The 27,744-nt window shown below is 49.0% G+C and overlaps 1 protein-coding gene across 1 annotated transcript in view; it reads left to right on the top strand.

Moving 5' to 3' along the window:
- Positions 1–27,185, top strand: part of NMT1 (N-myristoyltransferase 1) — a 30,996-nt gene extending 3,811 nt beyond the window's left edge. Inside the window, exons 2-12 of the mRNA XM_007180170.2 lie at positions 7,709–7,817; positions 10,284–10,428; positions 16,698–16,816; positions 17,380–17,471; positions 19,074–19,190; positions 19,991–20,161; positions 21,211–21,319; positions 23,968–24,138; positions 24,736–24,903; positions 25,915–26,052; positions 26,814–27,185. Of these exons, the coding sequence (XP_007180232.1) occupies positions 7,709–7,817; positions 10,284–10,428; positions 16,698–16,816; positions 17,380–17,471; positions 19,074–19,190; positions 19,991–20,161; positions 21,211–21,319; positions 23,968–24,138; positions 24,736–24,903; positions 25,915–26,052; positions 26,814–26,834 (1,360 nt within the window). The 3' untranslated portion in view covers positions 26,835–27,185. The remainder of the gene's footprint in view (positions 1–7,708; positions 7,818–10,283; positions 10,429–16,697; positions 16,817–17,379; positions 17,472–19,073; positions 19,191–19,990; positions 20,162–21,210; positions 21,320–23,967; positions 24,139–24,735; positions 24,904–25,914; positions 26,053–26,813) is intronic.
- The last annotated feature ends 559 nt before the right edge of the window (positions 27,186–27,744 follow it).

The following is a 27,744-nucleotide window of genomic DNA, read 5'->3' as shown; positions in this document are numbered from 1 at the left end:
GAAGCCTCATCACTGATATCAAATAAGTGTTCTAATTTTATTTCCCAATTAAGTGGCAATTAAAAAGAAACTAATCAAGAGCTACTTCAGAGAGAAGGGACTGGAGAGCAGAAGAAATGAAAAGTAAATGAGAGCCTATTTCAGGGAGACTGCTGTTCATGGCAAACCAGTTTTGCTGATTTTTCACATTGTTTGATGTGCTCACTCTAAAATTTCCCAGCTTTACTAAGTCTGCCATTAACCCTTTCCCTGCAGAGTCCATAAGTTTTGGGACCATAAATTTAGTAACTTTAGGAGGATGCTGCTTTAGCTCTTCCTCTTTAACCTTTTATCTGAAATCTCTGCCCTGCAAGCCTCTCTTCCAGTTCCCCAAGGATGGTGCTCTTGTGATTCTTGCGTTTAAGGCACACAAAACACTATGTTCTCTCTTGAGAGCACCAAAACAAAAACGAAACTAATATTCTTCAACAGGGTCGGTACTTGCTCAGAATTTTTTCTACTGCTGCTTTCTTTGAGAGGGAGCTAAGGAGGGTTCACTGTTGTTAAGTGTTCAATAAATGTTCTCTGTTGCTAGCATTACTGTGTGCTGGGCACTGTGCTAAGCCCTTTACATGGATTATCTCATGTAGACTTCACTTATAAAGACTGATTTAGCTTTTGTAATGAGGCTTGGGATTTGCAAATCCACCTCTCCCTTTGACGCTCAGGAGGATCCATTCTGAACTTGCTGAATTTCTTTTCCCTACTACATTGACTCCTTCCTCCTGACTCTGCAGCAGTGTGAGTCCTGTCTTTGGAGGCATTCAATAACCCATGGACTTTCCCAAACTAGGGAGCCAGTTGGTGATGGAGGTGACTGGCCCCTTTAAACCGTCCTTGACAGACTGATATATTTTTCAGAGTTCATTCCAGTATGTGAAATTGCTGCCAGCACTGAGTCACTGCTCTGAAAATTACTGAAAATGGTCTCTGAACAGCATTTGACTTGACCTAGGAGTTGCCAGGTTACAGTCTAGCTCACCAAACCAACCCAGAGTATGTAGAATTTACATTTCTGTCTCATTCCCATTGTAAACTACTTAGTGTAGCAGAGCTTTTGTGACCCCTAAAAAACAATTCTCCTTCATGACAGGAATTGGCTTGTTCACGCTCAAAACTCTGGCTAACTATCCCAGGGAGGGCAGAGGGTGGCAGTAAAAGCAGTCTTTTGTAATCCCTTCTCACAACCTGCTGTTCTTTTGACAGGCCTCCTGCGTCCCTTGATGGCAGTAGTAGAGTGTTTTTATTTTTACAGTCATTTAGGACTCACAAGCAGTTTTTTATAAGAATAACTGATTGGTGGGAGTTTGCAAAGTTTGGGGGATTGCATTAAGTGATCCTGCAGCGGCAGCACGAGGATCAGCAGCTGATACTGATTGATGCCATGTGGTTTCCACCTGGGCCCCCTTGTAAATGCCATTGCATTCACCTGGCTTTGGGCCTTCTGAATACTGTATCAATAGGATTGCTGGTGAATCATACCTTATGAATAAATTGATTTGCAGAAGGGGAGTTCCCTGGTGGTCCAGTGGTTAGGACTTGGTGCGTTCACTGCTGTGACCCCGGGTTCAATCCCTGGTCCAGGAACTAAGATCCTGCAAGCCACTGGCATGGCCAAAAAAAAAAAAAAAAAAAAAAATTTGATTTGCAGAAGGATTTCCTGATGTCTACAAGTGGAATCAGAAGGATGCTAGAGGCTAGGATTTATTAAGTTTCTCTGGAAATTTTGAATTTTAGCCTAAAAAAATTAACTTCCAGTTTTTAGGGGTAGAAAACAGGTAACCGAAAGTCGTGAATTTTATTTTCTGAACTCTTTTTTTTCTTTTGATCTCATAATCAAAACTGAACCATGGTCTGTGTTTAAGACATCGGAACCATTCGAAGTGGTTAAAGTGGAGCTTTTTTGTTTTAACTCTTATAGAAATAGAACAGGTCCTAAGGAGGGAGAAGACAATGAATAAGAAAGTTGATCATTTAATAAGAAATTTGATAATTTAAAACTCAAACAGTGGCTCAAAAGAGCACAGCATCACCACTGCTTTCATAGAATGTTAACACAGCTGTCCTATGGAAACACTGCTAAAGATGTTTTGCTGACCCTCTTTTGGGTTCTAGCTTTTCAGGGTTTTATTTTAGTCTGTTATGCCTGGAAAGCATCAGTCAAGCACGTATTTGTTGAACTCTCAACTGTGTGCTCAGCATAACTAGGGATGCTGTGGGAAACAGCTGTGAAAGATACGGTCCCTATACCAGGAAAATTTTTATCTCATTGGGAAGCCAGGCAGCAACACATTATATATATAAAGTATTAAATTGTGTGGGAGATCATAATCTTAAAACAGATGGACATCAATGAGAATGAGAGCTGGAGTAGTCAGGGAGGCTTTCTGGATAAAGCATGGCTCACTCTCCTCATTGCCTTTAATGTCTGCTCCTCTGATATGCAAAAATTTGTTTTAGGGCTTTCGAAGGTTCTCAGATAAATTCTCACAGGGAATGAGACTTCAGCGTTTGGGGAGGAATGGGCCAAGTGGTTAGATTGGTGACTTGTCCCTGGGTACTAGTTGGTTAGTTGATGCCTCACGTCCCTGGACCTTGGTTTCCTCTTCTGTAAACAACAGGTTAAGCCAGACGGCCCTGAGATTCCTTCCAGCTCTGGTGATTTAGCTCCCAGGATAACAACTTTCTGTCCCTCAGCCACGCACCTTTGAGTGGATTTTGTTATCAGTAGGATTAAGAGGAGGCCTGTATCATGGACCTGCACTGCTGCTGTCATCTGGAGGTTGGCTGCTCGAGCTGCTCCTCTGTCAGCCTGCCCTTCCCTCCCACCAGCACACACTCTGGTGCTGCATTCTATTTCTAGAAATAAGTACTGAAGTTCATTTTCCATCTCCTTCCTCAGCCCTGACTTTATTTTATTATTAATTATTTATATTTTATTTTTGGCAGCATTGCATCTTCATTGCTGCACACAGGCTTTCTCTAGTTGCGGCGAGCGGGGACTACTCTTCATTGTGGTGCACAGGCTTCTCATCGCGGTGGCTTCTCTTGTTGCAGAGCACGGGCTCTAGGCGCGTGGGCTTCAGTAGTTGTGGCACGCGGGCTCAGTAGTTGTGGCTCGTGGGCTCTAGAGCACAGGCTTAGTAGTTGTGGCACACGGGCTTAGTTACTCCGTGACATGTGGGATCTTCCGGGACTAGGGCTCGAACCCGTGTCCCTGCATTGGCAGGCAGATGCTTAACCACTCCACCACCAGGGAAGTCCCCAGCCCTAACTTTATACCAGAGCATCCATAGGATTTCTTATATGTTTGAACTTAGAATATTTTGACCTTCATTTAAAAATGACATTTCTTGATTACTTTTCTTCTCTGTTCCTGGTTTGTCATTCTGCTCATTCATCCCATATTCGCTAGGTTGGTCGTTAATGACTTGAGTTGATCAACTTTACTTTAGAATGTACATTTCAAAATTTTTATGTGAATTCCTATCTCCCTTTCCACTGCAGGCAGCCCCTCCCCCCCCAAAAAAAGGGGGCAAGTTTCACTAATTCTCTGCTCATTATTTTGGAACCAAATGAACCAAAGTTAGACTTTGATTTGCTGTATTCCAAGGTTCTGGCCAATCCCTTTGAAGTATGTTAAGGTGACTGGCAGGTTTAGAGAGATCTCTGAGAGATTTCTGTTTTAATTTGCGGAGTCCCAGCATGCCCAGGTATACTCACCCAGTGGGTATGGACTCCAGGTCCCTTTAAAAATGAAGCCAAATTCTTTTGAGAAGGACCAGCCTAGCTTTCATGGGGTCCTTTGGTTTGGTTCTTCCCAAATCCAGATTGAGGCCATCCTGTGAAATGTTATTGGCTTCCTAAGATGCTTCCTAAAGACCTACTCTCAAGGCCTCTGAGCTTGGTTTCTTATGGATAATTAAAGGTATTATAATCACCTGGAGAGCTAACCCTGCTGTGCTCCTTGGAAGTCTCTTCTCCGAGTCAGTTGTCTTCCTGTTTGGGTTGTTGACTGTCAAACCATGTTGAGCTCATAGTGTTCTCATGGATATGGCTCAATACCTGGTAGCTCAGTGACAGTGACTTTTTTTAAACTTTCCTTTGTTCTTCAGGTGTCTCCGTATTCTTGATGTACAAATTGAGACAGGATCGTTGCTCAGTAGCTGCATGTGCAAATTCAAGCCAATCCAAGGAAAATGAAAGTAGCTCTCTGGTTTTAGTTTGGGTCTTGGAGTTTGCTGGGCACTTGTATTAATAATGCATAAAACAGAACAAGAGTTCTACCCAAGGTCTGTCCACAAAAATGAGGTCCATAAAGAGATGGCTACACGGAAGTGGCTCCACTGAATAGCAAGAGCAAAGGCAGGAAGGGAGTTTTTAGTAATTTTGCCTATTTGTGAAGATGTCTACAGTCGGAGGAAGTAATTTCTTCTATTTTCCTGATGAGAAATTGTGTTTAGTAAGTATTCAGTTAGTTAATATGCAGCATTTCTTCACTTTAACCTTTTTGATTCTTTTTTCCATAAAAACAGTTCTTACGGTAATTCATATACAGGGACCAGATAATTCATTCCATAAGCTGAAATGAATAAGGACTTATAAATTGTATCAACAGTGGAATGCTGCTTTGTCTCCTACCATCAACCAGCTTTTTGTTTTTTTTTAATTTATTTATTTTTGGCTGCGTTGGGTCTTCATTGCTGCACGCAGGTTTTCTCTAGTTGCCGTGAGCGGGGGCTACTCTTCGTTGTGGTGCGCGGGCTTCTCATTGCGGTGGCTTCTCTTGTTGCGGAGCACGGGCTCTAGGCACGCGGGCTTCAGTAGTTGCAGCACGCAGGCTCAGTAGTTGCGGCACACGGGCTTAGTTGCTCTGTGGCATGTGAGATCTTCCTAGACCAGGGATCGAACCAGTGTCCCCTGTATTGGCAGGTGGATTCTTAACCACTGCGCCACCAGGGAAGTCCCCATCAACCAGCTTTTAAACCTTATAATGCTGCATACAATCCGGAGACTGAAGTGAGAATGTCTCTGGAATCAGAAAACCACACAGGGTTGTCATAGGCTGCGAACAGGCCTGTGCACAATAACAAAATTGAGATAATAAGAGGAAAGCTTTATCTTCAGTCTGTAAATGGCTTTATGGTTCCTATTCTTTGCCATGGCCTTGGGGGTTTTGCTGAGCATCTGGTTTTAAGGCGTTTACCTTATTCCCCCTCTGAATGTTATTGGTCTTCCTTCCGTGTTATGCCTTCTGTGTCCCATTAATATGGTATCCAGGAGGTGCACTTTCATCTGGATGTCAGAACCTTACACTTCGACCAAAGTCAGGACCTTACTTGCTCTCCCTGACTTTAGTCTTTCTGCAGCAGGGGCCTGGTGAGAGGCCTGGCCTCACGGGTGCAGGCACAGTTATTCCCGAGCAGGGGAAGTAAGGGTGGATGAGCTAGATGGGAACTGAATGTGATGGGCCGAGGGGAAAGCGGGGCTTGATGCCTTCCAGAATAAGAAGCTGCTGTCACTGTAGGCTTTCAAGCGTGGGAGGGACTCATGGAAAGCCATTTTCACAGAGGTGCGTCCCACTGCTATGTAGAGTTTAGGAGGAGGCAGAGAAGTTGTGATGTCAGGGAGATCCAGGAAAGGCTGGAGATAACTTTAGTCCAAGTGCAAGGTTGTGAAGTCTGGATGCAAGCACTCCTAACCAGGAGTAGGACAAGAGAAATCTGAGGACATTCTGCAACGGGAAATAGCAGCACGTTGCCGTCTCCCTATACAGTACCACGTGCTATGAGATGATAATTAATATTCATAATAACTCCAAGGCACTTTAAGACCATGAAGCCTTTCTGAATTATAAAATAAAGCTTAAATGATACTTACCATATGGTATGTAAAATGTATTTTATACTGTTTGAATTCTTTGAAAAATTGATTATCTAGACTGTACAGCTAAAATAAAACCCTGCACTTAGCTGATTCTATAGATTAGGGTTCACTGTACCCTTGCGTTCAACTCCTAATTTAGACTTTTTAATGGAAGATTTCCAGGGAGGATGGCAGAGTGATAGTCCGGCATTACTCCCAGTCTGACAATGCCCAAATCAATTTAGACATGGCAAAAACCAACTACAACAGTAAATTAAGGGGCTTCCCTGGTGGCGCAGTGGTTAAGAATCCGCCTGCCAATGCAGGGGACAGGGGTTCAAGCCCTGGTCCGGGAAGATCCCACATGCCGCGGAACAACTAAGCCCGTGCGCCACAACTACTGAGCCTGTGCTCTAGAGCCCATGAGCCGCAACTACTGAAGACCGCGCGCCTAGAGCCGGTGCTCTGCAACAAGAGAAGCCACCGCAATGAGAAGCACGCGCGCTGCAATGAAGAGTAGCCCCCGCTCACTACAACTAGAGAAAGCCCACACACAGCAACGGAGACCCAACACAGCCATAAATGCATACATACATACATACATAAATCTATTAAAAAACCAGTAATTAGGAAAGCAACCTGCAAGCTGAACCTTAAAATTCATCAATAAAATGAAGGAAACCCAGAATCAAAACTATTATCCTAAAATCAACAGGAATTGGGAGAAAACATTTGGGAGCGAATGAATGGAAAATGTTAGCAAAACACAGTATAATATGTGATTTGTGTCTCAAAAGTATTGAGAGACAATACAGAAAACGAGAATGAGAGCCTGTAGGAAACTGTTAAATGTGGCTAAGAAACTGTTTTTGCTGCCTTCATCGGGTGAGTCACGCAGAGGGAAAGCAGCATGAGAAATCCCCATTCCTGTGGTTCACAGGCACACACGTTTCATGTAAATCTCTTCTTAGCAGGGGTGGCTGGGTGTTTATTGTTGTTGTTTTCCCAGGATTCCTAGTGCCGGGTTTTGCCGGTGGTGATCACCCAGTCTGAGCCGGCTGGTAGTTGTTCTCAGTCCTGCAGGCCTGATTTAGGCATTTCTCGTGAGCGTTTGGCTATTTTGGACCCAGATCACAGCAACATTAAACTGCCTTTTTCCTTGTTCCTTCCTCCCTTTCCAATACTGCCTTGTGCTTTAGGTCCAGATGGGGCAACTCAGAAAACCTAATACATCGGGAGGGTGGGAGTGGAAGTGAGGGAGAGTTTCCAAAAGACCACTTTGGGCTGTCATCCCTTTAAATTCCAGGCTCTAAGGAAGTGTTGGTGGTATGAATGCCCTGTTAACGATTATCATTTGCCTTTGCTGCCAGCAACCTGGCAATCTAAAGAAAATAACCATTGGAATTCCCTGACTGTCCAGTGGTTAGGACTCCACGCTTTCACTGTTGTGTGCCCGGGTTTGATCCCTGCGGGGAACTAGGATCCCTCAAGCCACGTGGCGCGGCCAAAAAAGAAAGAAAATAAACCGCATAAAATAAAAACAAGAACAGAAAAGGTCCTTTCAAACAAATAGGCCATCCCTTGCACATCGCTCCCTCCCTGGGCTCTGGTGGGAGTAGAGAGGAGAGCTGTGTCTGCTGGTGTCCTCCAAATGCCCCTTCTGGGGCCTGAATTCTCTGGTCTGCTTCTGAAGCCAACAGGCTTGATTAAGGAGGGTCTGGCTCTACAGAAAGCTCTTTGTCAGTGTAGCTCAAAACAGATCATTTTTTAAAAAGCCTGCATCAGTATTTACTTTGTCTTACAGTGGTTTGAGTCCAGCCAATGACACTGGAGCCAAAAAGAAGAAAAAGAAACAAAAAAAGAAGAAAGAGAAAGGCAGTGAGACAGATTCAGCCCAGGATCAGCCTGTGAAGGTAACAAGGAGGCTCTGTTTTCTGGTGACAGAGTCGCTTTTTCAGATGAGAGGGTGTTGGGGTAAACGTATAGGAACAGTGTAGATTGACAGTCTCCGCTGGTATTACTTGGAGAGGGAGGAGTTGGGTCCCTCTGCTGCCCTCTGCTGCCCTAGACCTAGGTGATGAAACTGCTATCCTACCTTAAAAGGCACGGCACGTTAGACATGGACTCCCAAGCGTGGTGCCCCCTCAGAATTTATAGGTGCGTACCTGCATGGGGTGTTGTGCTACATGCCATAGAGTGATTCCCTTGTGACAGCCCCTGTGGCCTAGAGCAGTGGTTCTCGGCCTCTTCTGTCTTCAGTGCCCACCACTATGAGAATGAAAGGCCTGTTCCTATTAAGGCAGACCTTTATGTATTGAAAGCATTCTGTTGATGCTATAGTTATTGTAATGAGAACTGAGACTCCCACAGAGCCCATTTCTGAGTTCCATAGTTGAGAACCACTGGCCTAGAGCTTACATCTGAGACTGACACACCGACACAAAACCCAGAAGTATGGGTAAGGATTGTTTTGTTTCTTAAATAAAGCCACATTAAAAAAAGAAAACCTTTTATTTCAGGTAAGTGCTGTCCTCTTCAGAGTAGGCCCTGGAGGAAGCTCAAAACATATCCATAATTCTTTTAGAATTGCCTCAGTTTACAAGCCTCACAAGAAATCCAGTCTCATTCCAGTATACCCACCCCTTGCTTTATGCCTTGAAAGTCATACTCCAACTTGAATCTCCTACCTTATTGAGATATGGCTTCAAGTAATTTTTTTGATATTTTCAATACCAAATCCACTGTGGAAAAAAAAAAATACTACCATTATTGACCACCATGCTGGCCAGCTAGGTTCTTGCCAGGCACATTGTTTAAATTAACCCCAACCTTCAACTTCTCTACAAGGTAGGTGGGGGGTCTTCCCATTTTAAAGACGAGAGGAGGTGGTTTACCCAGGTCTTTCAGTCAGGAATCCTAGCCCAAGCCCATGCTTTGGCTTTAGGGATTCTTGTTTGTTTCTTTGTTTGTCTGGGGGTGGGTGTTTGGATGACTCCAGCGGGGTTTGAACTCAAACCTTTATCAAAATGGTTCACTTTGAAATTAGAAAATCTCAACAAAACACCATTTATATAGCCGTTCTGTTTTTCTCTTTATGAGAGTGTCGGAATACGTCGTAAAGAATTTAGAAAAAAACATAGCAAGAGGAAGAAAATGAAAATCATTTCTAGTTCTACCTCCCAGGAATAAGCAATATAAATATGTTGGTTTATATTCTCCCTTTCCTTCACAATTTAAATGAAAAAAAGATGTAGGAAAGTAAAAGTATTAGAAGTTATGGGTATTTGTATAATCTTAAGCTGGACATAAGATCCAGAAGCCATAAAAGAAAAAGTGACAAATTTCAAACTTCTCTGTAAAAGTCAAAAGGTAAACAACAAACTGGGCAAATACTTGCAATACATGAATCAGTAAATTTAAGATAATGAAATGAGTAGGCCATTCACAAAGAAAAAAATAAAGGTTTTTATATGAAAAGATGGTTAAATTTGCAATGAAAATTAAAGCAACATTTTTTTTTTCCTAGATTGGCAGAGATTAAGATTTGGTAAATCTGATGATGAGGGTCTTGAGAAACACGCTCCCATACACTGTTCACTGGGTTAATTGATATTCTCTTTTTAGAGAGTAAGTTGACAATATATATAATCTCAAACGTGCATCTCCTTTTACCCAGCAAGCCTCCTTTCTTAAACGTTATCCTGCAGAGATACGTATTCAGTGAGCAAAAATAGATGTAGAAGAAAGTTCATTGCAGCATTGTCTGTAAAACTGAAGACCAAAATCACCAAAATGGCATTGGTAGGGGGTTGGCCAGATATATTGTAGTCTGTGCACGCAGGGGATTCAGTTGTTGGAATGGGCAGGTCCATGTGACTGCGTGGAACGGTCTCTAAGACATAGTGTTTAAAGAAGAACAGTCAGTAAAATAATACTGTACGATCCAATTTGAGTTTTTGAAAATTGTGTGTGTGTTTGGAACTTGCATGCAAAAAAGTCTGAAATTATATTTGCCTCTTCTCACCCTACCTCCCAAATTTAAGACTGTTGATGACAAGGATTATATTTGAGGGATGGGACTGTTGGGTTTTTTATCTTCTGTGTGTTTTTACATTTCTGCATTGTTTGAAATTTTACACTGAGCCATGTTTTGCCGTCAACCATCGTAAGACTAAGAAGAGGAGAAGCCCTGTAGGAAGCACCTGCCTCTCACGCTGCTCATCGTCACCCGCTCTTTCTCCACTTGTCCTACAGCAGCTGACCTCCGAGGAGCCACACCCCTTCTTTGAGTTGTACCCCCTTAACTCTTGGACTTGAATGAATCAAAAGTGTTTATTAATATAATGGGCCTTTTCTCTCCCCAACTTTGTCTTGTTCAGATGAACTCTTTGCCAGCAGAGAGGATCCAGGAAATACAGAAGGCCATTGAACTTTTTTCAGTAGGTCAGGGACCTGCAAAAACCATGGAGGAGGCTAGCAAGCGAAGCTACCAGTTCTGGGACACGCAGCCCGTCCCCAAACTGGGTATGTATTTGCTATCTTCCCCAGGCGAAGGCAAAGGCAAAGGCAAAGGCAAGGGCAAGGGCGAGGGATGTGCCTTAGCCATGCTGAGGGTTCTGTGCTGGATTTGTGAGGGAGGACGAGAGAGTTCTGTTGTTCCTTGGTGGTGGTTTTTGTATAGCTACTATATTTATTTATTTATTTATTTATTTTTGGCTGTGTTGGGTCTTCGGTTCGTGCGAGGGCTTTCTCTAGTTGCGGCAAGTGGGGGCCACTCTTCATCGCGGTGCGGGGACCGCTCTTCATTGCGGTGCGCGGGCCTTTCACTATCGCGGCCCCTCCCGTTGCGGGGCACAGGCTCCAGACGCGCAGGCTCAGTAGTTGTGGCTCACGGGCCCAGCTGCTCCGTGGCATGTGGGATCTTCCCAGACCAGGGCTCGAACCCGTGTCCCCTGCATTAGCAGGCAGATTCTCAACCACTGCGCCACCAGGGAAGCCCTTGGTGGTGGTTTTTAGAGGATGGTCTTTACAGTGCAGTTCAGAAAAGACTGTTGTTCAGGGACCTTATCATTTCACAGTAACACATATTGAGAACAAATAATGGTCCTTTTAGTCCATCATCATCCAGTATGAATCTACAGAGAAAAACAGGGCATTGGCACATGATGAGTGGGGATGTGTGCTCATGGACCTGTCTTCCCACATAGATTTTATGGAGAGACTTGTTTATCTGGGCAAGTGTTTAATCTGGAGTGGGCCAGTCCCCAGCCTCTTCCCCTTGTCTCAGACAGTGCGTGCTTAATAGATGCAAAATAATTTGACATTTTGCCTAACAGTGATAGTTTAATTCCACCTGGAATACCATATGCAGGTTTGGTCGGCACCTCTTTAAAAAGCTATGATGAACTCTCAAAGGGGTGGGGCAGGCAGAAAATAAAAGGATTCCAGAAGAGACTGGTTGTAGCAGAGTTAGAGATGCCTGCTGAGACTGAGTCACAGCTCACCTTGACGGCTGACTTCAGAGGGTGTTATTGACAAAGTTTTTGCAGTGGGTTGCATCATGCTCCTGGACCCATTGATAGCCCAGTTCCTATTTTCTATGTGACTGGGAAAGTAGGTATGTTGAAAAAAACGTGTGTTAACAACAAACATGAGTGACCTTCAGGCTGTCCATGTTACTGCTCCCCTCCAGTGACACAGTGAGATTTGACTGTGTTTAGTGGGGAGGAGGGGGGCGAGGGCAGAATGAAAGCTTGGTGAGGGGAGAGGGGCAGCTGTGCCCAAGGAGAGTCGTCTACTCCAGAGTTTGCTCCTCCGGCCAGCAGGATGGGCATTGCTTAAGAGCTTGTAGAGATGCAGAATCTCAAGCCCCAGACCTGCAGAATCAGAACGTGCAGGGGATTTGTGTCCACTTTGAAAGTTTGAAAAGCTCTGCTCTGGAGCAGATGCAGTTTGTAGACAGCTTAGTCACAATCCAGAAGCAAGCTGAGACGTGCCCCCCAGAGGGTGCAAAGCAAAGCAGTGCCTGGATGGTTGTGAGTCGTGAATCAGCAGCAGGCACTGTTTTAGAACCCTGCCCTCACCCATCCACCAGGTCTGTTGAGCTGCCCAGGTCAGCCAGGTCCCAGGCCGCTGGCTAAGCCCTCCAGCAAGGCTTTGGGTCACAGTAATGCTATTCTTAGGGTATTACAAGTATGGGCCCCAGTGACCACTCCCCCACGAAGCAGCAGGAAGAATCAAGAGCCACGCGTTCCACCTCTGAGTGAACTGCACGAAGAGGCAGTCCGGGGTGGGGGGCTGCTGTGCATCTTGGCTGTTTTCAGATGGGGTTTTGGTTTGATTTTATTTTTCATTAAGAATTTGGAAATGGGTGACTTTGCTCCATTCTTCATAGACATGGAACCTGGTGAAGAGGCCAGTTGGGATTAATGGGCTTCTCTTCTGCTTCTCTTCTGCTTCTTTCTCAAAGCTCATTTACTCTTTGTTGTTTGCCTCAGTTTCTCCACCTGTATGTAGACAGTGCTCCTGTTTTGCTCTCAGCTCGTGAAAAAGCCACACTATTGCTCACAGGGACCTAGATGGCCTCGGGAAGGTGGAATGAGGCTGTTTTGTTTCTTCTTGATATGCCTTCTGGGCAGTGTGGTGTGGGGCTCTGTGGAAGAGTGATCACTCCGAGCTTCTGGCCAGTCTGCCTTTCAGGTCCACGGTCAGTCAGGTCCAAATAAAGGATTCCTTTGTGTCTGTGAGTCAGCCCATAGAAAGTACCACATTATAGGCATCAGCTGGTCCACGTGGCTGAGGTGTCACCCCAGTTCTGCTTCTGACTGTTCTTAGAGTGATTTATAGCTTCTTGCTTTAATTTTTTCCACTTAAATGGGGGCTAATAATTGTGAGACTCAAGCATATCAAGTATACTGTGTTTGCAGCACTCCCCAACTTGAGGCAAGAGTTAGATTGTATTCCACTCAAAAGACTTAGAATTCTTTAGAAGTTTAAAATCATCTGGGACTTCCCTGGTGGCGCAGTGGTTAAGAATCCTCCTGCCAATGCAGGGAACACGGGTTCAAGCCCTGGTCCGGGAAGATCCCACATGCCGCGGAGCAGCTAAGCCCATGAGCCACAACTACTGAGCCTACGTGCCCCAACTACCGAAGCCTGCGTGCCTAGAGCCCGTGCTCCGCAGCAAGAGAAGCCACCACAATGAGAAGCCCGCGCACCGCAACGAAGAGTAACCCCTGCTGTCTGCAACTGGAGAATGCCTGCACGTAGCAACGAAGACCCATTGCAGCCACAAATAAATAAATAAATGTATTAAAAAAAAAATCATCCTAAGTTCACCATTGAAAGGCCTGTAAACAGCCAGTGTCTTCAGCTGTGTAACAGTTCTTTGTGCTCCCAGATCAACTTTTGATCTCCCTTTTCAGACCATGTCCTTCTCCTTTTTCAGTCACCCCTTTTCCTATGCTAGTGGGGGGGTGAGGGATCCTTTTACTTTGCCTGACCTTAGTGGGGTGGAATCTGGCCACTGTTAGATTAGTTTAAAAAGTAACTCTCCCGAAGAAAGGGAGAAGGCGGACTTGTACTTGGTTGCCCCAGGCCCTGAGAGAGGAGCTTCCCCACTTTGTCCCTTGTCCTACTCGTTTGGCTTAAGGTCTCCCAGATCTCACGTTCTTTTCTCCCAAGTCCTTCACAGGTACACTGTGGCGCTTAGTTTTGGATCTCGGGTGTCCGCAGGCAGAGAGAGAATTTGGGGGTAGAGCGTACAGAAAGAAACCCGTTGAAAGTCCAGGGTTTTCTTTCAGAGTTCCCAGTGTCCTCCTCAGCTGCTTGTTGGCTCATGGTGGCCTAGAGACAGTTGGCTGCATTCCTGCCATGCTCTGCAGAGCAGCCCACGCCAACTCAGCCAGAGGCGCTCAGGAGCCATTAGAAGGTGGCAGGCAGGCCGGTCTCCACCGAGCAGCGCAGGCAGGAGCCCTGGGCCGCTCTCAGCTTCGCTGGCACCCCAGACCGCGAGTCTGTTCAAAGTGCTTCTGCCTTCTCAGTGTTCCCTCTAACTCTGCTTTGTCAGCTATGTCTTGCAGATGGCACATAGCCTTGAGATAACCTGTGAGAGCTGGTTTGTCAACACATAGATTAAGACTTACCAACTGAATATTGTATAAAAGTTCACTCAGTAATGTCACTTGACAAACACTTACTGAGTGCTCTTTGTAAAATTCAAATCTCAGGATGTCACTCCTCCCTCCCTTCCCCCTTAAAGACTCGTTCAGGATGTCCCACAGCCTTGAGGATGAAGTCCAGCCGCTGTGGTAGCTCGCAGGGTCCTCCACGATTGGTCCCCGCTCTCCTCTTCAGCCTCCTCTCCTAGTTTCCTTCCTTGCCCCCCTTCATCTCCAGGCCTTGACTGTGCTGTTCCCTCAGTGTACCCACCCTCCCTGCCCCACCCTGTCCACTCCTGCCTAATTCCTAATTATCCTTGAGATCACGTCTTTAGATATTCTTCTGAGAGGTCTTTCCTGACCCCTCCACCTCCTCCCCCTCCTACCATACTTCATTGTCGTGGACTCTCATTATACTGAGTGACAGGTGCCTGCTTGCTTGTCCCGTTGGTGCCCATGATGATGAGGACCTGCGTCCGTTTCATTCGCCAGCTCCTGCCCCAGAGCTGGAGCATTTTAGGATTCTGTGAACACATGGTGAAGGCGCAAATGGAAATGCTTGGTGCATGCAGGACCTAGTAACCAGCCTAAATGAAATGATTTGGCCTTGAGACTATTGTCATATAGTGGCAAAGACCACCAGTATCTTGTCCATGAAATCATTTAGGGGAAAAAAATTGATAAAAAGGTTCTGAAGTTTAAAAATGTCTTTTGGAGGGCTTCCCTGGTGGCGCAGTGGTTAAGAATCCGCCCGCCCATGCAGGGGACATGGGTTCGAACCCTGGCCCGGGAAGATCCCACATGCTGCAAAGCAACCTAAGCCTGTGCGCCACAGCTGCTGAGCTTGTGCTCTAGAGCCCGTGAGCCACAACTGCTGAGCCCGCGTGCCACAACTACTGAAGCCCGCACGCCTAGAGCCTGTGCTCTGCAACAAGAGAAGCCACTGCAATGAGAAGCCCACGCACTGCAACGAAGAGTAGCCCCTGCTCGCCACAACTTGAGAAAGCTCGCGTACAGCCATGAAGACCCAACACAGCCGTAGATAGATAGATAGATAAATAAAAATGTCTTTTGCAAAGGGTATAAATTCAAAACAAGATGGGAAAATTGATCAGCACCTAGACAAGACTAGAGTAGAAATCCTTGGTACTTTCCAAGGGTCCGGCCCTTGGCTTGGTAGGCTCAAAAAGTTATACGTGGCAGGGAATTGAAAGTGGATTGACTTATATTAAACCAGTTCACAAGGGCTGCTTTATGAATTAATCAAAAGGCCAATTTCTAAACCAGGGGAAAAAATATATAACCTCTCTCCCAAGGAAACCTATTTGGGAGCAGCTTATAAATAAGAGTTAGCTGGATTCTTCCCTGCTGTGTCCCCATTGTTGCCTGTACTTTGCAATTTGTGACCCTTAGCACGTTGGTAATGACTCATTTCTTGAATATTTCCCCAGAAGATGGTGCATCTTGTGAGGCCAGGGACCTTGTCTTTTCCCAGCTCTGTCCTGTTACACGATGTCTGACTGGTGTTCAGTAAATGTGCCGGGCGAGAGTTAGATGGTCAGTCCTCATGGTGTTGTCCTCAGCTCATGGCTGGATGTAGCCATTTCCACTACTCCTGCCCCACGGATCCATCACTGGGAGGGTCCACAGCTTCCTGTTACACGTTAGAATGGTGTGTTTGGGCCAGGAGTCCGAATGTCAATAAAAGCATGAACTGAGTGTCTAGAATGTACAGAGCCTTTTGCTGGGAGCCGTGTACTGAGTGGTCCCCTGTAAAGACTCTTCAAAATGTACTAAACATTTCATTCTTCTAAGTTGTGAACATGAATGAGCTCTGAATTGTAGAATCTGCCAGGGCCAAATAATTCCAGGGGCCAAAATTAAGTGGCTGATTCGTCTGAGTTTATCAGATAGGTCTGATTTGGCTGGGGTTGGGAATCAGGGCTCTGTCTTCTCAGCACCCCCCGCACTTCCTACGCACTCCACAGGGGAAGGGTGTCTGTCCCGGGTGGAGATGTCCCGTCAGATGGTAACTTCCCAGCAGCGTGGTGTAGACTCAGTGATTCAGCCTGAAGGGGCTCACAGGGCTCTGTAAACACCGAGGGCCTGAGCTGGCAGCGGCAGTTAACTGGCCCACGTTGTTCAAAGCCAAGGCTGGCAGGGCCCAGAGTGAGCCTGGCGCCTGGACGCCATTGTCTAGCTCAGGAATAGGCCCAGTACGTTGGCGTTGCTGTTGACACAAAAGCAGCCTTGTTGCAACTCCTTATAAATCCATCCAGGTCGATGGGCCTGGGCCGGGGCCATGACAGCACTCTACACCAACCAGGAGGCAGGAAGCCAAACTAGTCAAGATAAATGTTTGTCATTCAGTAACCCAAGGGAGATTTAAAAGAATGTCCAAGAAACCAACCACCTTGGATCCCACTGATTGTTCTTAAGTTTGGCCATGAATTGGCCCTCAGCTAGGGGCCAAGGGTAGCTGGAGAGATGGTCTGCAGTTGCCAAGAACAGAGTGTTCTTCAGATGGAGGGCTCCTAGGGCCAGGAGGAATTTGCTGAGGTCAGTCTTTGCGCTGAGCCCCTTCCCTCCCCTAGGAGGCCAAGGGTGAGGCTCATGGCTGTGCTCTTCTTCCAGGGGAAGTCGTGAACACGCATGGTCCCGTGGAGCCTGACAAAGACAACATCCGCCAGGAGCCCTACACCCTGCCCCAGGACTTCACCTGGGATGCCTTGGACCTGGGGGACCGTGGTGTGGTGAGTAGGCCTGGGTGGGCCAGGAGTGTGGACCAGTTGCCACTTTCACGAAGAGGCCTGCAGTCACATGGAGACAACTTCTACTCAGGCCTTCCGCAAGGGCTCTCTTAAGAGCTGAGCCAAGCAGGTCTGAGCAGACCCCCCATCTGTTGCCTCTGGGGCCTGCCCACGACTCCACATAAATAGCTCTTGGCTTCTCTGGCAGGTTGAGAGTTAACCCCTGCAGCTCCCCAAGGCAGATATCTTTTCTTCATGCTTTCATTTTTCTTGTTCATCCATGTATTCAGTCCCTTGTCTTAACGATAGAGTGGTTGGTTAGTTGGATGACATTCTTGGTCTGCCCATTCATGTACTTAAGTCTGCCACTCTACCCTTGGTGGCTCAGTTTCCTATTAAGCACTAGGGTGCTTGTTCCAGGAGTCCCTGCCATGAAAAGGATTTGTGAGATTAAACATAGCTTTTGGTAGTTTGCCTTGTCCTGAAAGGCTTGGAGCCCCAGGGTACTGGAGTTTGTCCCCACCCCTGGCAGAATACCTCTAAGGCCGCTCCTCATCTCTCTACAGCTGAAAGAACTCTACACCCTCCTGAATGAGAATTATGTGGAAGATGATGACAACATGTTCCGATTTGATTATTCCCCCGAATTTCTTCTGTGGTGAGTTGTAAGGGCTTCCTTATTAAGGTTCCAGAGCCAGGCATAGAGCAGAACAACGACAGGGCACCAGATTTTTCATCCCTGCTAAGAGCCATGCTTTTATTTTTTTATTTATTTATTTTTTAAAAATTTTACACTTTATTTATTTATTTATTTTTGGCTGTGTTGGGTCTTCGTTTCTGTGCGTGGGCTTTCTCTAGTTGCGGCGAGTGGGGGCCACTCTTCATCGCGGTGCGCGGGCCTCTCACTGTCGCGGCCTCTCTTGTTGCGGAGCACAGGCTCCAGATGCGCAGGCTCAGTAGTTGTGGCTCATGGGCCCAGTTGCTCCACGGCATGTGGGATCTTCCCAGACCAGGGCTCGAACCCGTGTCCCCTGCATTGGCAGGCAGATTCTCAACCACTGCGCCACCAGGGAAGCCCGAGCCATCCTTTTAATGACAAATTAGTATGCGATTTTTGAGTTTCTGCATCTGAAGGAGACTTGCTTCTCATGGAGCTTAGAATCGAAACCTTATTTATTTATTTTTTTTTTAAAGTTTTACTTGATTTTATTTATTTATTTATTTATTTATTTATTTATTTTTGGCTGTGTTGGGTCTTCGGTTCGTACGAGGGCTTTCTCCAGTTGCGGCAAGCGGGGGCCACTCTTCATCGCGGTGCGGGGACCGCTCTTCATCGCGGTGCGCGGGCCTTTCTCTATCGCGGCCCCTCCCGCCGCGGGGCACAGGCTCCAGACGCGCAGGCTCAGCAATTGTGGCTCACGGGCCCAGCTGCTCCGTGGCATGTGGGATCTTCCCAGACCAGGGCTCGAACCCGTGTCCCCTGCATTAGCAGGCAGACTCTCAACCACTGCGCCACCAGGGAAGCCCTCGAAACCTTATTTAAGACAGAATGACTGGGTGAGGGATTCCTTTATGGAATTGGTACCCAGAAGAAAAGATCATCTGTTGTATGGTGACTTTATGTAAGAAGGGAGGGAAGGATGAGACCTGCTAAGATTTAAAAGAAAAGAGGTCGTTTTCTGTCCATTTCCTGAGCACGCTCAGTTGTATGAAATTGACCTTGCCTGGCTGGGCCACCCACCCTCCCGGGCCTCGTTTAATATCCGGGAAGGTAGAGGCATGAGGCCAGCACGGAGGGGGCCTGCCTGAAAGGGGAGGGAAAGGAAGACTGGCCAAGCGGAGAGAGAGGAGGTGATGGTGCTTGCGGGGAGGTGCAGCGCAGAGCTCCAGAGGCTCCACAGCCAGCTTCCGACCATGGGACCCACTGGACTCGAAGCCAAGGAGGCCGGTGCTCCGGCTCAGGCTGTCAGAGTAAGTGAGCACAGAGAAACTGGATCAGTATGAAATCTTCACTATGACAGCCCTGGGTTGGGTGAGCAAGTAGGCCAAGTGGACTGAGCAGAGAGAAAGGGCTGTAGCTCGATCCCATTGGTGTCCAGGAGGGTTTGGCCCTAAAGAGAATTAGGAGAATTGAGCTGTTCACCCCTACTCAGGGCGGTGGTAGCATGAGCTTAGAACCAGACTCGGCGGTGGAGCCCAGACAGTCCCCCAAGCCCGCTGGCGAGCAGCACCACGGCTACAGCCCCCGTCTCTCCTCTAGGGCTCTCCGGCCACCTGGCTGGCTCCCCCAGTGGCACTGTGGGGTTCGAGTGGTCTCGAGTCGGAAACTGGTTGGGTTCATCAGCGCCATCCCGGCAAACATCCATATCTATGACACGTAAGCACCTGCGCCGCTCCCACCCCCCGCGTCCCCACCATCCTGCTTGGTCTGGGAAGGTGGGGGGGAAACATGCACATACTTTCCGTAGAAGAAAGAGGGAAGTTCCCACGAAGGGAGGGAACTTGGGTCTTGGGAATAGAAATTCATCATAGGAACCACCTGTCTGGCTCTGAATTGTTGGTGGTGCTCTTGTCTGTGACCTGGGCTGGAAGGAGTCCACCCTGAGGGCTGGTGCACTCCCTGACCAGCAGTTCAGCGTTTGCATTTGCGCCACTCACGCATCGACACACTCAAGCCGCTTCAGAAGTGGGCGGGTGTGACTCACAACCACATTGTCACGGGGCCTTCAAGCTCTGCTCTTCATTTTCCCTGGAAACGTCAGAGCCATCTACCACAGCCTTCTGGGCTTAGAGGCTGTGGATTCTTGGGGGAGTCAGAACCCCTGAAATCCTAGAATAACCCTTGACTTACTCTGTGGGGTTCCTGACGGCTAAAGGTGGGACCCCACCAGCCTACTATTGGGGCTTCACCAGGGAGATGCTGTGGTGCCTTAAATAAAGGAGTTTGCTTGAGTCCCACTTACCTTTGGAGGTAGAGTCTGTAGAGAGTGGGCCCCTTGCCTGGTGCAGCAGAGCAGGGCGGTGGGAGGGCGTCCTAGTCCTGACTGCTGAGTGCAGGCAGAGGCAGAACACGAGCCTGTGCTGAGGGCCCCGGTCCCTGCAGGGCGCTCCACGTGCTGGACGGGATTACCTTGCCTGTTAAAAGCCTTGTCCCTGAGTTTTTTCCTCCCTCTTCAGAGAGAAGAAGATGGTGGAGATCAACTTCCTGTGTGTCCACAAGAAGCTGCGTTCCAAGAGGGTGGCTCCAGTCCTGATCCGTGAGATAACCCGGCGGGTGCACCTGGAGGGCATCTTCCAAGCTGTTTACACTGCCGGGGTGGTATTACCGAAGCCTGTTGGCACCTGCAGGTAAAAAATCTCTTCTTTGCAAGGTCCTAGCGACATGCCTGCTCTAGTTGAGGAGCTTGTGTCACCGTGAGTCACAGTTCTGCCCCTCAGCATGTGCCCAAGAGCATCTCGCTGCTCTGGTGTCTGATAAGGTGGGTGGTGGTGCCCACAGGAGCCGGGTGGGGCACACAGGGGAGTGACGGGGAGGCTGTAGGAACAGCAGCCTGCACAGTGCGTGCCCTGCCCAAAGGGGTTAGGCTTTCTTAGCTCCCCCTGATTCCTTCCATTTGGAAATGGTGGGGGTCCGTCTGCTGGGGTTTTGTTCTCGTTTTTAAGGATGAGGCCAAGTCTGGATTTTTATGGTAAATGTCCTAAAGTTTTAAATGGTTGGCCCAATTTTGTTTTGAATATTATGTGGGCCGAAGAGAGCATGTCTGATCCCTGTGTGCACCAAGCACAACCTCTGCCTTCGAAAGTTCTTTGAAACAATTGAATACTCTGCCTTAAGAACTTCAAAAGTGAAAACACCAGACAAATGCTGGAAAGGAGGAGGCAGAGGCTAAACATTCAGAGAACTAGAAGTCTTTTCCATTGACTTGATTCCAGGAGTGGGGATCGCTGTTCCCAGACAAATACTGTTACGGAGGAGTGGCTTGTGAACTTGACAAAGAAAATATGGGAAGCGCTTTGGCCGCTCTGCACTCACTGTGGGGAGGTTGGAGATCTGGGGCGACGCCACTGGCTCAAGTGGGGCCCGATGGGTCTCTTACGCCACCTGCCGCTCATCTTGAGATCCCCGTGCCATTGTCTTTTTTTTTTTTTTTTTTTAGTATTTATTTATTTGGTTGTGCTGGTTCTTAGTTGCGGCACGTGGGCTCCTTAGTTGCGGCATGCAAACTATTAGTTGTGGCGTGCATGTGGGATCTAGTTCCCCGACCAGGGATCAAACCCGGCCCCCTGCATTGGGAGTGCAGAGTCTTAACCACTGCACCACCAGGGAAGTCCCGCCGTTGTCCTTTTAATGAGACTTGCCATAGTCCTCTGAGGACAGGATATTTGTGTCCCCACAGGTACTGGCATCGGTCCCTAAACCCACGGAAGCTGATTGAAGTGAAGTTCTCCCACTTGAGCAGAAATATGACCATGCAACGCACCATGAAGCTCTACCGACTGCCAGAGGCCAGTGGTGCTTCGGGGCCCTGGGCAGGGGCAGGAGGGAGGCCAAGGAGAGCCTCGCCCTCAGCAGGAAAGGAGCGGGGCCTGGTGGGGGGAGGGGGCTCTCTTACCAGAAAGGCAACTCAACTCGTAGTTTCCAGATTCCTAGCCTTTCCATCCTGTTGTTCTGTTGCCTGTAGCAAGGTTTTTATTTTAGTTGGACTTTCTCTGTTCTCCTGAGCCTGCATCTGGGCTAGTTTCTGTGCCATCTGTTGGCAGACTCAGAGAACACCTATTCCGTGTAATTTTAGCCTAAGTGAAGCATAATGGAGAGATGAATCCACTCACTGGTACGCAGCACGTCCCAGGACCCAGTGGAAATGAGCCACAGAGCATCTGCTGCTCCCTCTGCCAAGTCAGGTGGAGGAGAGGTGGCTTGAGTTTGTGAGGGGAGCCCAGATTTCCAGTCCCAATCCTCCCGCCCAGATTTTGCCACCGAAGGACTAGGCAGCCTGCAGTGAGCTGGTTTTCTCCTCTGGGCCTCAGTTTGCCTAGTTTGCCAGTGAGACAGACGCTCCTTGTTCTCTTGTTGTGCCTGTCTTCAGGAGCCTAATGGATCTTAAAATCCCTTCTCTTCCCTCAGAGCTCTTCCGGGCAGTGTCAGCACAGTTATTGGATGCCTGCTGATCAGAGGGCTGCCCGCCTGGACTCATCAGCCACCAAACTGGATTAATCGCCCTGGGATTGGGCTGATCCACCCCTGGATTGGGGTCATTAGTGTCCCGCTTTGAGAGCCCGCTGCAGCATAGTTAGGCACTGCCCGGGAAACCAGATTAGGGCGCCACGATGAGTGTCCCCTTGGGCCACTGGAGAGCGTTCTTAAAGTGTAGCAGCTGGAAGAACGTCTTTGGATCTCCCCGCCTGTGGGTGAGAACCCCAGCATGGCTGCTTTTTCAGTCCAGGATTTGAGGTGTCACTTTGGGAGCTACCATGTAGAAACAAGGTCACTAAGTGTTCCCTAGAGACATCAGGATTAGCAAGGAATTATGGCAGCTAGAGGTCCTGGAACTGCAGTTTTAAATTTATTTATTTACTTATTTATTTTTGGCTGCTTTGGGTCTTCGTTGCTGTGCGCAGGCTTTCTTTAGTTGTGGCCAGCTGGGGCTACTGTTCGTTGCTGTGCGCGGGCTTCTCATTGCAGTGGCTTCTCTTGTTGCGGAGCATGGGCTCTAGGTGCACGGGCTTCAGTAGTTGTGGTGCCAGGGCTCAGTAGTTGTGGCGCACGGGCTTAGTTGCTCCGTGGCATGTGGGATCTTCCTGGACCAGGGCTCGAACCCATGTCCCCTGCATTGGCAGGCAGATTCTTAACCACTGCGCCACCAGGGAAGTCCCCTGGAACTGCAGTTTTAAAAGCAATTCCTGTACACCTGAAACTAACACAACATTGTTAATCAACTATGATATAAAATCTTAAAAAAAAAGGAAGCAATTCCTGCATTAGGAAGCAGTTGTATCAGGCAGTGACTGAGGTATATAAACTAACTCTACCCTGATTTCAGATTCGGCTGACCCCACCTTTGTGTGTTAAGCCTTTGGGAATGTTCCCTCAGCCCCAGTATTTACTCCGGAGTATCACATGGCTTCATTCCACTGAAGCACTTTCTAAGGAGAAGCAGCTGTGGGGTGGGATTCTGGCATGAGATTAAATCCTGGGAGTTCGGTGCTTTTCTTCTGAATTTTACTTGTAGCAGTGTCCTGCCAGGGGCAGTACTGGTGTAGTGGTGTCCAAGTGGATAGGCAAGGCGGGCATCCAGTGTAGGCTCTGCTGGGCCCGGGGTTCCATGGTGCCTGTGGCTGGGAGGCTGTCTGTGAAGTGCTCTAAGCCTGTAGGAGAGAGAGCGTGGTGTAGGAAGAGATGAGCTGCAGTTCAGTGGGAAAAGGTTGTGAGGCTCGGAGGAGAGGGGCCGAGAAAGGCTTTACTGAGGCCCAGGAGTAGCACCGGGCTGGGCCTGCCCCAGCACACCCATGGGGTGGTCAGGGTTTCTCCATCATGGCACCGTTGACATTTTGGGTTGGGTAATTCTTCATCGTGGAGACCGTCCTGTGCGTTGTAGGATGTTTAACAGCACCCCTGGCTTCTACCCACTAGATGCCATAGCACCCCTCCCCCTAGCTGTGACAACCAAAAATGTCTCTGAATATTGTCAAATGTCCCCTGGGGGACAAATTGCTCCTGTTGAGAGCCACTGGGCTAGAGAGACAGAAGATCACAGCCGGGACAGCCACTGGTCCCCAGGGTGGAAGGTCTTGTGTTCTGTGTTAGGGAGTTTGGAACAGGGAGGGGTGTGACGGGCTGTGTTTTCTTAGGAAGCCGGCCTGGGCCATGTGGATAAGAGATTGACGCAGCCTTAGTCAAGGATGGCAGCCTTAACCACGAGGGAAAGGGCCAAAGACACTGCAGGGGCAGGACTTGTGCCAGTGTGGATGTGGACAGTGGGTGAGAGGGAGCTGCCTAGGATAACTGAGGAGTCTCTCTTGAGGGCCTGGGTGGATAGACTCACGGTCGGGGTAGGAAGGGAAGCAGTGTGTGGTTTTCGGTTCATGTAGGACTTGAGAGGGAGCCAAGGTGCTCATGGTCAGCACGTCTGATGCTCTCTGGTTCTTTCTTCCAGACTCCCAAGACAGCTGGGCTGCGACCAATGGAAAAGAAGGACATTGCAGTAGTGCACCAGCTCCTCACCCAGTACCTGAAGCAGTTTCACCTCACGCCAGTCATGAGCCAAGAGGAGGTGGAACACTGGTTCTACCCCCAGGAGAATATCATCGACACTTTTGTGGTGGAGGTGAGTGGGGAGGGGTGTTCTGGGCCTCTGCCCCGTGGGCGGGGAGGCGTCCTCCCTAAGTGGCTGGCGTCCCCAGCCTCGGTGACGGAAGAGCGATTGATGGGCGTGTTGGCACCCTAGACTTCCTTGACCATCCGTGCTTGGTCCCCACTAAAGACAGGAAGTTGTAGCTTGCGTTGGCTAAGGTGAGCCCTTCCTCTCCCCCTCCCCCACCCCCACTGGTGACTCACAGTAAAGAGAGCTGAGCCCCTCTCGGTCAGGTGAGCCTTCGACTCCCTGGCTGTCCCCGCTTGGTCTGGTGCCGGCCGGGTGCGCTGGGTCCTGGGAGCCGTGAGAAGGCCCTGTCACCACAGGCGGGGAAGGATCATGGCAGGTTCAGCCCATAGCCCGGCCTGGATTTTCCTCCCGGCTCTGTCCTCAAGTTCCCTCGGCCATGTGTTTTCTCCTCCCTGCATATCCTGTTTCAGTTTCCACCCATTCATCTAGAGCAGCAGAGCTGCCTGAGGGTGGTGGAGTGCAGTAGAAAACATTTTATTCCCAGGTTGCAGGAACCCTGTGCCTGTGTGACACTGCCTTCTTCTGTTGTCTTCCCTTCAGAATGCAAACGGTGAGGTGACCGATTTCCTGAGCTTTTATACACTTCCGTCCACCATCATGAATCACCCGACCCACAAGAGTCTAAAGGCTGCTTATTCTTTCTACAACGTTCACACCCAGACCCCTCTTCTAGACCTCATGAGCGACGCCCTCGTTCTCGCCAAAATGGTGAGGAGCAGGTCAGAGGGAAGGGGCAGTGGGGCGGTGGTGCGCACAGCTCGCAGGTAGCTGCCCACAGGCTGGGGGCTTTGAGGCCTCCTCCCCCTCCTGCTCCACCAGCCTAGCACTTTCCAGCCAGCAGCTCAAAACTAGGAGGGAGCAAGGAGCGTCCACGCTAAGTGAAGGCATTGAACTCCTTCTGATTTATATCAGTGAGTTTTGTTCTCACGGTAGGCACTGCCAAGGAGCCTGAATAGCCAGGCCTGCTCGGGGAGTAGAGGCGTTCTCCTTAACGACCTCCCCGGTGTGGGAATGGGGAGATTGGTGTCTGTGGCGGTGAGTCATTGGAGCGGCTGACAGTAGAGCATGGGGGGAGGGGCCCGGGCTTCTCTTACACTGGAGAGGTCTCCAGGCAGCCCTGCCCCATGGGTTCTGCCTGCGCCCGGCCCAGCCCACTGTGCGCCAGCTGAACAATGACAGGCCAGTCGCTGCCCTGGGAGAGCTTCTGATCAAGTTGGTGAGATTTAGGAAGTGTCTGTTGCAGCCTCAAAGCAGCATATCAAATGTCGTAAAATCCCTCGGTGCACAAAGGCCTCGGGGTTGGAACGTCAGGGAGTGAGGGAGCAGTGCAAATGCCCAGTGGCTCGTGGGAGTCAGCTTTTCAGAGGAAAAGGTTCAGGGCTTGGTCTCCAGAGAGGGCTGTGGAAATTACGAGAGTGTTTCAGGGAAGTGTAACAAGGAACAGTGGGAGCGGTGGCCTGGACACTGAGTACACAAGTGTGTACTCAAGCGCACACCGAGGAGAGGCCGGGTAGGGTGCTCAGAGCATCGTAAGAACTACCACCAGAGAGCGGGGTGCTGGCCGGAGTCTGGATGTAACACGGAAGCAGCAGGAGCTTCTGAAGGAAGATTGCTCCCCTGGCTGCCTGTGGATGGTTTTGATATGATAGAAAAGGGCAGGAAGGTGAGGTAGCTTTCACCTGTCTTCACCTGTTCTTGTCTCTCCCTGCCGCCATGCAGAAAGGGTTTGACGTATTCAATGCACTGGATCTCATGGAGAACAAAACCTTCCTGGAGAAGCTCAAGTTTGGCATAGGGGATGGCAACCTACAGTATTACCTGTACAATTGGAAGTGCCCCAGCATGGGGGCAGAGAAGGTACGTACGTGCTAGGTGCCGCCTCCCACCGAGCTCCCTCGCAGTCAGGCCCACAGCTGGGCCTGTGCGGGTCAGGGAGTTGGCGTCTCCAACGGAACCAGGACCTCGGGTCTGGGATCCAGCATCGGTCTGGGATCCAGCGTCAGTCTGGGCCCTTGAAAAGTCCCTCCCTCTGGTGACCAGACTAGGAGGGTCAGTATTCTCCTTTCAGCAGCTGATGTGAGGGTGGCAGAGGGCATGGGCCCTAGAGCCACGCAGAAGCAGGAAAGTTGTCTCCAGCCTCTCCTCCCACCAGGTGAGCTGCCTCATCCAACTGGGGGCAGGGCTTCAGGACCATCCCAGGACACTGTGCGAGTCGCGGGCCCCTGGTCAGGCAGGAAGGGAGAGTCTGAGGACCTCAGGGGGTTTTCCTCTGCTGGGCTGCTGCCCTTATCCCAGTGTGGCCCTTCCTCCTCCGCCAGCTCCAAAAGGCAGCTCAGGGCCATGGGGGTAGCTGGCGTTTATGGGATGACTGACAGGTGAGGGCAGCCTCGTGCCCAGTATTCCTCAGGCTGCCGCAGCTGCTTTCATTAAAAGATCTGATGTGTAAAGCATCAGAGGAGGCTGGGTGAGAGCCCCGGGCTCGCTGTGGGCCTGCTCGCTCAGCACGGTGGCGCTCTGCGGGCTCCACCAGTCATTGGTCTGCAGGACTGGGCGGGGGAGTGGGAGAGGCTTTGGACAGCTGTCACCTCAACTCTGCCTCTCCCCCTTGGCTCTCCTAGGTTGGGCTGGTGTTACAGTAACCAGTTGCCAGTGAGATTCTGGATAAAGCCACTGAGAATTCAAACCGGGAAATGGAGCCCCACCACTTGTTGGTCCAATTTTCACAAACGTGAGAATCCCTGGCAAAGGGACCAGAACTGAACTGGCTTTACAAACCGCCACTGAACTTGATGATTGTATTGCAATGGCGTAGGCTGCGTGATGTCACCTCTGGCCGTGTCTCTGGTCTCCCTGTTTTCCAATTAATCACATCATTATGCAGCCGTGATCAAGGGAATGTAACTGCTGAAAACTAGCTCGTGATTGGCATATTATGGAATTAACGGGTGAATAATAAAAGTATATATATATTATATATATATATATATAAATATTTTAAATATCTTTCATGTTCCAAATGTACAAGGATGTTTGGTCTCTAATGAAAAACTGAATCCAGATCATTCCTCAGAATTAGAATCTCAGGCCAGTGCCAGACAAACACATTGGTACAGTGAATTGTTTCCTTCTGAAAGCAGGCATTGACTTTTCTTGGGGGAGCAGGAGAAAGAGGATGTGGGGAACATGATCCAGTTCCCCTCTGAATCAGCTGGAATATTGGCTTCAAGAAGGCGGGGTGGGGTGGAAGGGCCGTGCAAACTTTGGGGAGAGCTCGGCTCTCTTAGAATGGCAGGTGGAGTCCTGGCTGGGGCTGATGCAACTCGGAGGTTTTCCTGCAGGGGCCACACCTTTTCTGCATCCTGAACCTGGGCAGCGGGGATGACCTGTGGAAGTGGGTTTCATGAATCAAGTCCCTCTTCCAATCCTCTTGGCCTGCTCCCTGTAGGAAGTCATCCTGCCAGCTGATTTTTAAATCAGGGCTCATTAGCCAGCTGTTGCCAACCTTATGTTACGGGGATAAGTCCCCTGTGAGATTATGTTTTTCCACTG

This window comes from Balaenoptera acutorostrata, chromosome 20 (genome assembly GCF_949987535.1).
Source record: "Balaenoptera acutorostrata chromosome 20, mBalAcu1.1, whole genome shotgun sequence".
NCBI classification, from domain to species: domain Eukaryota; kingdom Metazoa; phylum Chordata; class Mammalia; order Artiodactyla; family Balaenopteridae; genus Balaenoptera; species Balaenoptera acutorostrata.
This window is presented reverse-complemented; position numbering and strand designations above follow the sequence as displayed.